At 38.1% G+C, this 15,750-nt stretch overlaps 1 protein-coding gene across 2 annotated transcripts in view; it reads left to right on the forward strand.

Annotated features, from left to right (window-relative positions):
• Lrp4 (LDL receptor related protein 4) overlaps positions 1-15,750 on the forward strand; it is a 284,958-nt gene that overhangs the window by 208,954 nt on the left and 60,254 nt on the right. For both annotated transcript variants that reach the window (XM_089255230.1, XM_089255241.1), the window contains exons 13-16: positions 7,905-8,122; positions 9,159-9,335; positions 9,448-9,573; positions 10,998-11,206. In XM_089255230.1, the coding sequence (XP_089111356.1) occupies positions 7,905-8,122; positions 9,159-9,335; positions 9,448-9,573; positions 10,998-11,206 (730 nt within the window). The remainder of the gene's footprint in view (positions 1-7,904; positions 8,123-9,158; positions 9,336-9,447; positions 9,574-10,997; positions 11,207-15,750) is intronic.

The following is a 15,750-nucleotide window of genomic DNA, read 5'->3' on the forward strand; positions in this document are numbered from 1 at the left end:
CCTCGTGTTTGGTAATGCCACCGCTTCTACAAATCGAGAAAAATCGTCCATCATAACAAATATATATTTATTTCCCCTTTCTGTAGTAGGAAATGGTCCCATGATGTCTACTGATACAAGTTGGAAAGGGTAGTCGGGCTGAAAATTTCTCATTAATGGGGCTTTCTTATTCGCTTGATAACCTCGGCTTTCGATACAAATTCTACAACTTTTTACGTATTTCTGACAGTCACTGTAATAGTTAGGCCAGAAGTACGAAGAACGTAACCTCTCAAACGTTTTCTCAAAGCCTAAATGGCTGCCCAGGTTATCATGAACTTCTTCAAAGATCTCTCTTTTCATAGCTGAGGGAATAACAACTTGCTCTATATATTCCGCACGAATCGGTCGGATGTGACTTGGGGCGTAGTGACAAAGAATACCGTCTTTTAAAAAGAACGCGTCCGAAACTTTCTTAACTGCCAAAGGGGTTTGTTCGGTCAGAGACTGCATTATAGGAGCTAATTGTGGATCTGTCTTTTGCAATTCTCGAATACGCTTTTGCCGCTGCTCCTTTGTATCTACGGTGATTATGTGCGCTACTTGTCGAGAAAGAGCATCCGCTACCAGATTTTGACTTCCCGCTTTATGGGTAACATCAAAGCTGTATTCACCAAGACTGAGAGCCCACCGGGCTAATCGGGGGTTACCAGTCTTCAAAGACAAAAGGTATTTCAATGGTTTGTGGTCTGATTCCACCGTGAAGTGTCTGCCTATAAGGTATGAGCGGAAATAATTGATACCCTCCATGATTGCTAATAGCTCTAATTCAATAGCCGGGTAATTTTTCTCTGGAGGTTTCAGTTTTCTTGACATAAATGCTATTGGTCTAGGACCTTCTTCATGTATTTGATATAAATATGCAGAAATGGCTATTTTAGAAGCATCACATCCGAGATAAAAGTGTTCATCAAATTTTGGATATGCTAAAACGGGAGGACTGATTAGAGCAGCTTTTAAATGCTGGAAGGCATTCTGCTCAACTTCAGTCCATCGGAAGTTAACGCCTTTCGCGGTTAAATCTGTTAACGGCTTAGCATTCAACGCGTAATATGGGATATGACGTCTAAAAAATCCGCACATGCCGAGGAATCTCCTAACTTCTTTGACTGTTTTAGGGGCTGGGAAATCAACAATGGCTTTCACATTATCGTCATGTGGTCGAATGCCCTGTGACCCAATAATATGGCCCAAATACTTTATTTCGGCATGAAAGAACTCGCATTTCTGAGGTGCTAACCGTAAATTATATTTGCGCAACATTTCAAAAACCTTGTGGAGTTTATGTAAGTGTTCTTCAGCAGTTTTTGACGCTATAAGCACATCATCGATAAAACAAAATATTTTATCATCATGAAGTTCGGAAATGAATGCATCAGCCATTCGCTGAAACGCAGAAGGGGCAGTTTTTAATCCCATCGGCACCGTGTTAAATTGGAAAACCCCCTCCTCGTTCCAAAACGCTAACTTCGGTCTATCTTCTGGTGCAACTTCTAGTTGATAATATGAAGACGTCAGGTCTAAACTACTAAAAATTTGTGCACCATCGAGTTGTGCTAATATGTCTTGAAGTAATGGTAGAGCATAACTGTCATTTTCAATTGCCATGTTTGTGCGTCGCAAATCCACACACATCCTATATCCACCTTGTTTTTTTTCACCATCAAAGTCGGAGCTGGGCAAGAGCTTACGCATTTAGATATAATATCTGCCTCTAACATATCATTTATTTGACGTTTTAGTTCCCCTCTGAGGGCATAAGGTGTACGGTATTTTGGTGACGTCTGAATAGGTTGACCGTTCCAAGGAATTTTGTGGGTTGCTAAAGATGTGCGACCCAACTCCGTAATGTCTCGGGCAAATATATCACTATATTGCTTAAGAAGTGCTTCTAACTGAACGCTAAGCTCCCCAGGCACATCGCCTAAATTGAAATCTTTTCCAGATAAGGGGGGTAAATTCTTTTTTGTCAAGGGCACTGGTTCTTCCAAACAATTTTTGTCCTCATCAAAAGCTCGAGCAGTTCCTAATTTCATACTTTTATTTAAGTGACGGGGTACCTCGGACATATTAGAAATTAACACCTTAACTTTTCCTTGGTCATCTACTGTGCCTACCGAATGGGCAATTCTAATATCACTGTTTTGTTGTTTGTCAAGGGGTGTGATGAGAATTTCACTACCGACTGGGAACTCTGCAGTGGCTACTGAAATGACCTTTTGTGTACGAGCAGGAACTCGCAATTTCTTTGTCAACGTTAATGTTTTGACAACTTCTTCCCGATCCAACAATGTAGCTATGACATTTTTATTACATAGTATGCCTTTCTCAGAATCTAACGAAAATTTGCCATTCTTTAAAAAATCATAACCTAAAATTGCTTCGTACTCGTTACTTAAACTATTTTCAGTGACATATACCTTTTGATTAACGCAAAAGTTATTCAAACAGATTGGTACAATATAACATGCCTTATAATTAAGTATTTTCCCTGTAACACCTTTTATTTGAATATCATCATTATCTATCTTTACGCCTTCTTTACCCTTAAGTAATTTATTCATGAGACTACTTGTAATCAGAGAAATAGAGGCACCAGAGTCACATAATGCTGAAAACGTTTCATCGTAAGCATTTACTTTTATAATAGGAAGGGGAAAAACCTGTACATTGGAAGACGTTGCGTGACACGTCGGGACTGAACGGCGAGCTACTGGATTTTCCCCACTTGATTGTCAATTGTTTGTCGGAGGTCCCTGCTGGTTTCGTTCAAAATTTTGGTTCACGGGATTTCCTTGAAAAAATTCACTTCCATGGAAATTTTGCCCGGTCGTGTTTGGTGAAAAATAATTAGCTCCGGAGAAATTGCTGGTATTTAACTGCTGGGTGCGTTGGTGTCCGGCTATCGGACAAAATCTCTTTACGTGAGGTCCCCCACAGATATAGCACGCAATGGCTGGATTATTGCCATTGAATCTCCGATTCAAATCTCGTCTGTATCTAACTGTATTATTGTCTCGAGAAGGACGTGCGAAAGGTGAGACAGACATTGAAGCTTTTACCTGTGCAAGTTCCTCAGTTAATTTCTCAATCAACTCCCCCTGTCTCTGAGACTGGTGGAGAACTGTGGCTAATAATTCCTCCATAATTTTAGAATTTGAGGTTTCTACATTTTGTGCACTCGATGCATTCACATCACAATGTGATTTAGACAAAACTTTCTCATTTCCCTCAATTAAGGCGGCAATGCGTACTGCACTATCAAAATCTGCTGGGTTTTGATTCATTACCGGTAGCTGTATAGTTGGAGTCAGCCCCGCGAGAAATTGGGACAGCCGTGTTCTATCAGCCAATTTTTCTGCTGCTGCATTGGATTCACCATCGCTCTGTAAGAGACCAAAAGCTGCCCTGCGTATTCTAGAAGCATATTCTCTCACCGTCTCCCCTTTTTTCTGCTGACAAAATGTAAATTCTCTTAATTTATGAACTAGAGGGAGTTCCTGTTCATGAAATTCTAAAAATGCTTTCTTGAATGTCAAAAAATTTTGCTCTACCCTTAATTCTGGATTATTTGCCAGAAATTCAGCAGCTTTCCCGCGTAATTTAGATTTCAGCACAATAATTTTCTCTTGGGAATTCCAACCCGCTAAATCAGCTACTTCTTCTAACTGCGAAATGAAATAGGACGCCGGAAAATCTGCCTCAGACCCACTAAACATTGGAAGTAATGATATATAACCAGGAATTGTACTCGATTGCGAACGTGAACCGTTACTACTACTAAGTTCGTCCATTGCCATGTCAAATATAAATACAATATGTAAATAAAAAAAACAAATAATTCAAAAATTTACTTCACTATGCATTAAAATATTTGAACGAATAAATTTTCGTGAAACCTCAATGAATATAATATCAGAATATCATATCAGTCATGGCAATGGCAAGGTCAGCGGCACCATTTATGTCCCAGAGCTGCTCTCAGCGTCTGGGGCTGATACTCGAGAGGTCAATTAATACCACTCAATTATTCAATCCTGTCCTCAGGTCGGAGTAAATTATTATTTATTTACAGCTATAACAAATAATGTATATATGAGGATGTATTTAAATTACATGCTTTTAAATCAGTACATTTGTTTTATGCTACTAATCCTTGAGCGAGAGAGGAATGGAGAAAGCAATAGGTCAAGACTTACCCCAGACTTTCGTCATCTTCCGCTTCTTCCACTTTCCTCCAAAAAACCCCGGACAACCACCTCTGATCAAGACCTAGTTCGTTCTCCCTTTTCAACCACCTTCTCTCGTTCCAATTTCCTCCTGTTTCCCTCTCATTGGTTCCGTCTCCTAAACGTCACACCCCCTTCCCTTTGGGTCCCAGACTAGAATCCCTTACTGGAATCTCGCTGCTGCCCCGATGTCTACATACCAATGATAAATCCATCTGCCACTCCTTCTCAAGGTACCACTGCCCAAAAGGGCAGGGTCAATTCTGAGAATCTACAAAAGGCGTTGGAGGTAACACCTGTGCATATAGGTGCCTCACCTATTTCTATACACGATACCTGAATAAAAGTCCAACCCAGTTCCCAGACTGTCTGGCGTCGTAAATAAAATTATATTCTAAAAGGCTTCATTAACATTTAACTACAAATTAATGCAACAAGTTAGCGAGTAGCTTGTTACATTTCCTTATCCTGACTTTATATATCTTGGGGGAGGAGAAGAATTAGGCGTTCAAAGATTCGTGCATTATCACAAAATATACAGGAATGCTGGACAATATCTACTCACCTATTCAGAATTAATGGAAGAAAAAAATCTCGCAATTGATTGAAATTCAGAACTAATGAGATAGAAAATCCCGGAATTGATGAAAATTCAGGTGAGAGAAAAAACCCAGACTGATGCGAGTGATAATTCCAGAATTGATGAAAATTCCAGACACAAATCAGTTGAAGCTCACACAAATTGTTTACTAAGAAAAAAAAATTTTTTCTTAGTAAAGAAATAAACAGTAAAGTAGACATTTTTTGTTAAAAATGTATATTTTTTTACTGCTTTGTTTTCTTCAAAACCGAGCACAACTCCGGTCTATCACCATCTATGGGCAGTTTACTACCTAGAAAGTTGTGGCGGAAGTGTAAGTGTGTGTATCTAGTGTTGTGTCTGATTTTTCAGTGCTGCCATCTATATTTCAGAAGTGAAGTGTAATGATTGAATATTTGTACCGTTTATAGGCCTACTTCCCTCTGTGGCGAGACTTTCTAACGGGAAGATCGGCTCGCATTTGCTCCTCGAAGTAGGGAGTCATAGAAAACCAACTTCGGCCGACCACCACAACTACTTTACCACACACCAACTCCGGTCATGTACCGCCACATGGCAATTTCCAACCAATGGAGTTGAGTGGGAAATGAAGGCACCATCTATCGGCGGTCGCCCCAGGATCGGTAGGTAAAGAACTTGATTCTGATGTTCTTTGGCCGGATTAAAACCCGTGGAAGTTGACGCCAAACTTCATAGCGGGAAGCGAGCATATTACCACTGCCGACCACCACTGGGGTTCGAACCTGTGACCTCGCGATGCAAGACCACGCGACCACCGCAGCGGCACATTTTTTTTTACCTTATTACTATAAGTGCGGGGCCCCCACACTGTGAGGGCCCGATGCGACCGCACTTGTAGCACACCCCTAACAGTGGCTCTGATCTGGCCCTAACGAAAATGCTCTCCTACCCACGAAACAATTTCGAAAAATATAATATTTTTTTCAAAATACACTTAGAACGTGCAGTTAGTAGGAATATGTGCAAACGTCGTATACAACCCCTAATAAAAAAACATTGTGGACCAGTGAAATTTGTCTCTCTCTCCATTATACTCAAAAGCCCCCGTGACAATTAGATGAAAATTCGCTCTGATATGTATGACTGAAATGTATCCCTTTTCGAAGCTTTTGGTGAAACATCCTGTATACAGTCGAATCTCGGTACAACGAACTGCAAGAGACCATAAAATCACTTCGTTATAACGAAATTTCGTTATAAAGGAATTCCATGTTTTTGAATTGTTCCTATGTAAACTTATCTGGGGATTAAAAAAGTTTTCGTAAAAAAAAAATTTCTCTAGAACGGTATTCGCTAATATGGGATTCGACTGTATTAATAAATTAATTAAATAATACTAACAAAAACGTTAAAAGTCGTCGAAATACTTTTTACGAAAATTTGTCACCATGTATACGCCATTTATAGCTGGAATGCTGAAAAGAGACAGACAATTGTTTTTTACTCTCAGTCGTGTCATACTTCCGAGTAGAGCCTGGTTTACAACAGATTTCATGGGAAAACAATGCCTTATCGTTCTCTGAAATAATTAAGCGATCTTTTTCTGCAAAGCCAGCGTTTCTCCCATAAAATATGCTCCTTTTCACGGAAATTACCCGATGTGCTCTTCGCAATGGAGAACTTGTTATATCCCGATCTTTGGTCGATATTTCCTATCTTATCCGATGAGATATGTACTCAATTCCCTTTGCCGCATTTTACTGGCGAGCCGTTGATTCTAAAGGTATATTTCCAATGAGAAAAAAATATTCAAATAACGTTTAGAACTCAGGTAAGTCATTCATGTTCGGGGGGAGGGGGTTGTATAGTTACGAGAGTAAAAAAAATTAAATTTTCAAACGGACACCTTGTTCTCAAAAACGTAATTAAGAAGTTGTTGCCCTGTCTTTCCTGGAGGCAACTGAGAAAATTTCACGTCTCTAAGGTCAGTATTTGCTGGGATATTGTGAACATTGAATTTAGAGACGTGAAAATTTCTTCAATGGCCAGGACACACACACACATAACAACTTCTCTAGTTTTTGAGGACAGGGTGTCCGTATGAGAAGTTAATTTTTTTATTCTCATAACTATACTAACTATACCCCCCCCCCCTCCCCGCAACATGAATGACGTACCTGAGTTCTTCACGTTATTTGAATAGGTTTTATAAAAAAGGGAAGTATGCCTCTATATAGGATCACCGGTTCGCCAGTAAAATGCGACAAGGGGATTTAAGTAAGCAACCGGTATAGAAATGCAATCGCTACAACAAACGAAGTTCCTAACAAGGTGGCTGAAGAAAAAAAAAATATGCATGTTAATTCATAGGCACACGCACAATTTTCTCGAGGGGGGGGGGGGGGTTCAAAAAAAGTTTTCTTCTGAAGGTGGGGGGGGGGGGTTTGCGTTTTTTCCTGCAAAACAACACTATATTCTTTGCTTGCGAAGGAGTTAGAACCCCAAATCTCCCCTCCTTTGCGTACGCCAGTGTGTTAATTTTTTCAAAACACAATACCCCAAAATTACAGAAATAAAAAATATTGAAGGAAAATAAATTATGTTAAATAAAAATATATCGTTTTCACCAATTAAGGATGAATAGCCTCTCGATTTTTCCTGACATGTGTGAATATCATATTTCTTTACAAACATTCAACGATGTTATCAACATCCATGCTTCGTAAAGAGAGAGATGGAGAAAATCAATCGTTAGTACAAACTATATGTGACGCACCGGAGACGCAATGACGCCCACTGTATTAAAATCAAAATCGGATATGAACATTACTGTTTTTATATTTTTAATACTATCTATCTATGAAACAAACCCTAATAATGAATTTATTGCATTTATAAGCAAACTCGAATCCCTATTTGTGAATTTTATGAATTGTACTAATTAAATAAGTATTCGTCAGCAAAGGGAATAAAAAATTCAATGAAAATGAAAATTATTGGAATAATGTGTGGTGAATTGTGATAATTGTAATTCATATGTATTTTTAATAAAGAAATTTTATTACGCATCTCAGGACATTCTATTGGACGGACTGGGGGAGTCGCCCACGAATCGAGAAGGCTTTTTTGGATGGCAGCGGAAGGGTAGCGATCGTGCACACGTCTTTGTTCTGGCCGAACGGATTGACCATCGACTATCCCGCTCAAAAGTTGTATTGGGCGGATGCTAAACACCACGTCATCGAAAGTTCCGACCTCGACGGCTCTGGAAGAAGACGGGTCATCGACCACGGTAGTATTCGACTTCAACAGCCGTTATTCTTGTTGCACCTAAAGATTTCCCTCAAAATCTATGAAAAGTTGATAAATTAATTTGATTTTTTCCCCTTTTTTTGCTAATATTAAGTTAAAGTATTAATTAACAGATAGTACTTTATAAAAGTTATAATAATGCTTAATTTTTAATTTTATAATTATTATTTTAATCGCTTTTGTAACCATGGAGTTCAAGAAACGACTCCGTAACTTTGAAATTACACATCGTGGAAACAGTGATAGAAAGGTGAAACAGGTGGTTCGTTTGATGGGCAGGCCTGGAATTTCAAATACGTTGGTTCGTGAAATTAGTAAAAAAAACTTGGCTAATAGATGGTGTGACAATCTCGGTGCAACGCTTTTTTAGCAATGGGTGATATTGTTCTTTTTTTAAACGCGGGTCAAATCACAAGGTATCTGCCTTGCCTAGAAATGGCACGACAAAAGTGAAAAGTGGAGGTAAAAGCCAATTTCCTTCAATGTCTCTACTACTACCGTACATTCACCTCATACACATGCCTATGAAATTTCTAACGAATTGATACATGCCGGAATGTGTGTTCTGAGGGTATGAGTGGCCCTAACGTATTTATAATGTCAAAATTGTGCTTGTTTTGTGTTCTTGTTGGTTCTGCCATCTGGCTTTCCTATTTTGAAGCAACGTCTCTACTGCATTGGATGCTTATAGTGCCTCACAGGTGAACTGTTCAAGGGTAGACAGCGTTTAGGATTCTTACTGAAAGCAATGACCTTCAAATAGGTAAATGAAACATCTGTTGGCGACTTCTGGTAGTTAAAAGTGCAACTAATTTTGCAAACCGGTGTATTTGAAATTCTAGGCCTCCCCATCAAACGCACCACTCGCTTCATCTTTATATATGTCACTGTTTCCAAGTTATGTCATTTCAAAGTAAATTCCGTAAGTCGTATAAATTTACTGACCCAATTGCAGAAATAGCATCAATTCCCAGTTGGTCAAAAATTGTGTTTTTTTTAAACATGTTAACATTCAGATTTGCCACATCCTTTTGCAATTACGGTTTTCGAGGAGCATCTCTTCTGGACTGACTGGCAAACAAAGAGCATCCATCGAGCCAATAAATTCACCGGCCACAACATGACGACTTTGCATACGAAACTACTTTTTCCCATGGACATAATCGTAGTTCATCCTCTCAGGCAACCAAAAGGTATACATTTGACACTGAATCCCGATACGTGTAAATTAACTACACTAATTGTGAGTCTTTTTCCATCAAAATCAAATTACACGAGTGGAATCAAAGGGATTTTTTTTTTCAGTTGAAAATCAATGTGGTGATGACAACGGTGGTTGTAACTACTTGTGCCTTCCTAACAACGGAAGCTTCTCTTGCATGTGTCCAGTGGATGCGCCTCTGCAGATTAATAGCACATCATGTTCTAGAGGTATGCTTTTTCGAATTATGTGAATGGATGACGGTTTCGCTGGGACAATCTGATTGCTTGCCAAATTTTTATTTATCAGGGTGAATCAAGTATAATTATTGAGTTTAAACCCATGAAAATGTTCTAAAAATAATTATAATTTGATAAATGCAATGAATAAGCAGCATGAGTGTTAAAATCCTGAAAATAGAAACTCTGAAGTCGATTTATGAAAAAAAGATGGAGGATTAGGGGGCCATTCAAGTATTACGTAAGCAGATTTTCAGCCATTTCTGGCACCCACTGATCCCCGCCCCCTGTCAGCAAATTTTCGTCAGCAGAGAATATTTAGAATATTATAATATTACATATCTTCAAAAAGGGGTGGCTGATGACGTAAGCAACCTTCAAACCCCCCCCCCTCCCCCCTTTGTCATCAAAAGTCAGCAAATCCGAAACCCTCCTCGATGCTGACGTAATACTTGAATGACCCTCCCCCCTTATGCATATTTTGTATTTCTTTTTCCTATTTTCTTATCTTCCATTTTTTTTTATAATTAGAATTGTATTGGTTTTGACTTTTATTAGCTCAAGTTTTTATAATTACACCTTTGTAATTATGTGGACTGGGTATGGCAACATCATTTTTTCACTATACCGGCTATCCCAAATTATTTCCACAGCACGCCTTTGCAACCGTTGACTTCAGAGAAGCATACTTTAAATCACAATGAATGACGTGCAATTACTTACAATTTTAAAATTTCTTTGTTAAAAGTAAAGAAATTAACTTTTTTAAATTAACTCAAAAACCAATTAGAAAGTTGATTCCCTGTCTTTTCTTAGGCCAACAAAAATAATTCCACGATTCTAAGTGCAATATTCGGAGCAAAGTCACACAGGAAAGAACAGCATAAATAAGGAAAAGGTGCGTTTTCCGTCAGTTTTTATGCTGTTCTTTCCGAACTTTTCTACTTTTCTGCAGTTTTAGAATCATGAAATGTATGAAAAATATATTTTTTTGAATAATCTTCGTGTCTACATTTAGTTTCCAAAATGTGCAAATTCATGGGCTCATTTCAATGAACTATCAACTACGTATTTTGTTATTGGGATTAATTATTTTTATTTGTTGTTTGTGTTGCGATGTGTATTTGTGAGTGTTTTTCCCGTACTTGGTTTAGCTTGCAATTTTTAATTGTCATTCAAAATTTTGTCTTGTTTGTCTTGTGTATGGGGTGTGTGTTTTTTTAATGTCTTGTTTACTTTGCATCTTTTATTCGGCAATCCTATAATAACGCAATTCATTTTATCATCTGTACAGGCATTTATTTGCCTACAGATGGTGAACGAGTGTTTCTCCCCAAAATATTAATTTTTTTTTTTTATATCAAACAAATAATGTTGATTTATTTCATTTCCCGTACACTTTTCTTTTTACGCAGATTTAGATAGTTTCCTTGTTTTCACGCGACAAACGGACGTCCGATGGATGTGCCTGGACTGTGACGAAGACGTAGACGTTGTTCTACCTTTCGCTAACGTCAGCAGTGCGGCGGCATTAGATTGGGATAGTGAGACGGACACAATATTCTGGTCAGACGTAACGAATGATACTATCAGCAAAGCCACTCTGAACGGTTCCGAGCAGAGGGTAGGTGAACACCCACTCTTTGATGCTGGTAGAACTTTGAATCTGTTATAACGAATTCATAAGGGGTCATTCAAGTATTACGTCAGCATCGGGGGGGGGGGGGTTTGAAGGTTGCTTACGTCATCAAACACTCCTTTTTGAAGGTATGAAATATTCTAAGCTGCTGACGAAATTTTGCTGACAAGGGGGGGGGGGCTCAAAAATGTCTAAAAATCTGCTTACGTAATACTTGAATGGCTCCTAATGAAACATATCTTAACTCCTTTACATACGGACTTTTGGCAACAAATTTGCACAATGTTTAGGGGAAATAGCAGAGATAAATCTCCAAAACTGATATCGTCAACACATGGGAAATGAAGAGAAAAAAATGTTAGTGGGACGGGTTTTCTATTCTTTTCCTCTCTCCCAGCCACTCTTTCCCCTATGTATGTACTACTATATTTTTACTTGTCAAAACTCAGTGATGGATTAGAAAAACAATAATAATGCTAAGATAAATAGAGGGAGGCAATTACAAAAAGAACAAAAAAAAACGCTTACAGGGTTACCAATGAAGTTTCTCGATACGAGGAAAAGAAAGGAGAGAAAGGTCGGATGTACTTGTTCCATCTGTTCAGAATCGAAATATTTTGTCCCTGTACGTATTCAGGTTAACAGAACCACAATGCATTCCTCATAATACCCTCGAAAAGTTGGTCCCTTGATAGAGATGTAATAACATGAAGGAGAAAAAAATTTTGAATCAGATATAATTGGTCCTATAAAGGGCAGACCCCTTATATAGGTTTTACTGTATATATAAAAAAATTCTTGTTCCTGGTATTGTCGCAGAAGTAGATAAAAAGGAGATGTGCGAATATTAATGTTGCGGTAAAATGTGATAAATCCAGTTATTACGTATAATCATCGAACATTTCGGTAGTTTTGATAAATTTCCCTAAAATTATCACTTTTAGCAGCGATTATGCATAATACCTAAGCGTTGTTGTAAACATTATAAGAAATAAGGGGCCGTTCAAGTATTACGTCAGCAAATTTTTAGCCATTTTGACGCCCCTCCTCCCCCCCCCCCCGTCAGTACAATTCCTTCAGCTCTGCCCCTACCTCTTAACGCATATTAGTGGAATCAGAGCAGTAAGCGAGGGGGGCATAGGAGGCTTGTGCGCCGCAACCCCCCCACCCCAGATGATCAAAAATGTATTTTTTAATGTAAAAAATATTTTTTTAGGAAATTAAAATTTCGAAAGTATTTCCTTTATATGTTGTTATAATCAATGGCAGTTAATTGGAATGCTATTTGAAGGCTAAGAACTCAAAATTTCGACCCACCCTTTAAGCCATACATGCACCAAATGAGGCCCTGGCGTTTATCTGATGTGGCCTGCTCTTTTAAACCTAATTTTGTAAAAATGAACTAAGCGGCACAGTTACACACCACTCAAGTGTCCCGCGACACAGTTCCAGAATACTTAAACGATCCGTGGCACATTTAGAGATCCCTTGAGTGACATGTGGCACAGTTTTAGAGCACTTAAGCGGCCCCCAGTGCGGTTCTACATCCCTCAAGTTACTCGTAGCTCATTCTCGGATTACTTAAGTGATCCACGACATGATTACGGATCACTTGAGTGATGCGTGACACAGTTTCAGAGCAGTTAAGCGGCCAGAACACATTCACAGATCACTTGGATCCGCGAAACATTCAGAGATCACTAAATTGGCTCTGTAAGGGACTTATCAGTAGGTAGAATGTTAGTTCAGGTGCCCACAAATTATCGAAAGGTTTTCTCTCGTTTTTTTTGGCACATCGAGTTAGATGACATTAAGAAATATTTCATATTTTCTTAAAAGGGGTGGTTGATGACGTAAGCATCAGCCAAACCGCCCCCCCCCCCACCCTTGCCATCAACATGATGCTGACATAATACTTGAATGACCCCAAATAAGATTACTCATACTAAATTCATCACACTTGCCGTTTGCTATGCATAATCGCTATTTTTATTGGTAAATACAGGGTGTTTCAAAAAGAATCACCTGATTTGAAATGCGTATATTACGAAAAACATTGAACACACAATTAGACAGTTAAGGTTAATTTTATATTACATGGCTAATCATGAAGTTTTTTTCACAAACTTCCTTGGGATGCATGGCATATGTCTATACGGAACTCAAATTCGTCCCAAACTTTGGCGAGCATGCGATTGTTCAAAAATTCTCGAACGTCCAAGCTCTAGTGTGGTGGTGCCCCGTCCTGCTGGAAATTGAAGTCATCCGGATCGGTTTCTAACCGTGGGAAAAGCCAATCTTGACAAACACTGAAGTGACGGCCGAAGGAAGAGCGTTAGCGCTACCTGTCGGCAACTGCATGAAACTCGAGATTCTCCTGTTTCTACCTTTACATTATTTGGTCAAAACGGATTAAAAGCTGAATAGTTATGATTTTTTTTTTAAATCGGATGATTCTTTTTGAAACACCCTGTATAATAAATCGGTCCCATTGCCTTGATAAGATTCATTATTCCGATAACCATACTTGTGTGTCAGATTCTGAACCTGATATAATGAACTCTTTCATTTAACGAATTTTTCCGAATATCCCCAAAATAACTCCTATTTGACGAATTCGAAATCGGACTCTTATCAGGCTCTTTTAATTAAAACTGATTAGTTAATCAAAATAACCGAGACGATTGGCGAATATTCATAATAACCGATTTTTCACATTTATCGTGATTAACATGGTTTTTATTTCTCTAAAACAATTTCAGTGTCGTATTTTGAAGTTGCTGCCATGAACTTGATAAGTATTTGGAATATTCTACGAATTTAATTCCTGAAACTCGGCGTTTCCACTTTTCTTGTCAGGAAATTAATATTGATTACTCGAAAGACCCATTTGTTAGCCAGATCCCCTCTTGTAACCACAGCGTTTACACGAAACGAGACTCGCATTCACGACGTGCCGTTCTTCGATTTTTGACGTGACATTCGACTGTGTTTCGTGACGTTTTACCCAATTCCCACGTCTCTATCTCACAAAAGAAGACAATTTGAATTTCTACCGCCTTCGCTTTTGTCAGAAAGTACTTTTAATTACGGTTTGGTAAATATTTCCGCGTCGGAAATCCAATGGGGATTCATTGGAAGATCCTTCAGAGGAGGGGGTGGGGGTCGAATCATCCCTTAATATAGTTAGCATTTTTAGTCCTCGGTTGTGATTCTCCAGTGCATCGGAAAGAAATTAAAATCCAAATCTCTGCATTGGGATCGCCATGAATAAATCAGAATCCGGATATTCAGGAATTTTAGGTGAAAGCGAGTCATTGTTCTCTGCTCACGTCCGCATCTTTTACAATTCATTCCCGATTTTCTACTGCCTCAGCGAAAGCAATTTATCTCATCTCCCTTGTTTATAAATACGAATCGCACTTTCTGTTTGTACTGTTTGGCCGAAATTAGATCTTATCTGGGTGTGACTACAGTGCGTCTCTGGTATTGTCATTTCCATCTGCGTTTGACTTCAGCGATAATGCTAATGAATAATAGCAAAGCAGCATTTCGTTGCAAATTACCTTCACTTTGATCTCAGAGAAACTCGACACAATGACAACGAAAAGTTTCGTGATCTAACTTTTAAAGGAATCTCTCTCTCTCTCTCTCTGCTCAGTCAACGTTGATAGCCGATTTTTGTTATTATTATTTGGCATGCATTAGAAATAACCCCCCCCCCCTCCTCGTCAGAACCAACTTAGTACTCAAATTAAAATAACTGGTTAAATTTAGTGAACAACCAGTTCATGTTTTTTGAACTGCTGAATTCTATTGGGAATAAAGGAAAAAACTCAGGTACAAAATAAATTGATACCAGTTTTTATAGTATATATTAATAAATTATTATAGTAGCCCTAATCTGACGCAATGAAAAAATATGTAAAAATTGGTTATAAAATTAAGTGATGAGTCGTATTTTCTTGGCATAATTTAACTTCTTTTAACTTTCATGTAATTATTTCTTTCTTCAGTGATGTCTTAACGGTTTAGCCCAGAGGCTCAAGCTCACGGCCCCCGCATTATTACTTTCATTAATTCTAAATTTTCATCTCTATCGTTATTTCTTTCATTAGTTCTGAAGTCTTGTAATTCTGCAATTATTTCTTTAACGCGGAATAAATTGTCAATATAAAAACACAATATAAAAAAATTACCATAATATAATTACAATACATTGTCAATATAATAAAATGTCACTTATAAAAATTTATATCTCGTTCATAAATATTAATTTACATTTATTTAGGAATTATTAATTCCCATTTATTCAAAAATCATTCATTTCTATCAAATAGAATGTTCATCAATTTTTGAAATTAGTTGTTTCTATCTCACAGGATTAATAGAAATTCATATTTCTATTAATCCTGAAGCTATTTCTTTCAATATTGAATGCCGCCTACTATCCCAAAAATGTGTATGACCAAGGCTCAACCGCACACAAGCACTCAATAAGACAACCTTACTTTTATACAAAAAAAAAT

Source organism: Pholcus phalangioides, unplaced genomic scaffold, assembly GCF_987345545.1.
Source record: "Pholcus phalangioides strain wild (caught in Gottingen) unplaced genomic scaffold, Ppha-v1.0 ptg000004l_1, whole genome shotgun sequence".
In the NCBI taxonomy this organism is placed as follows: Eukaryota; Metazoa; Arthropoda; class Arachnida; order Araneae; family Pholcidae; genus Pholcus; species Pholcus phalangioides.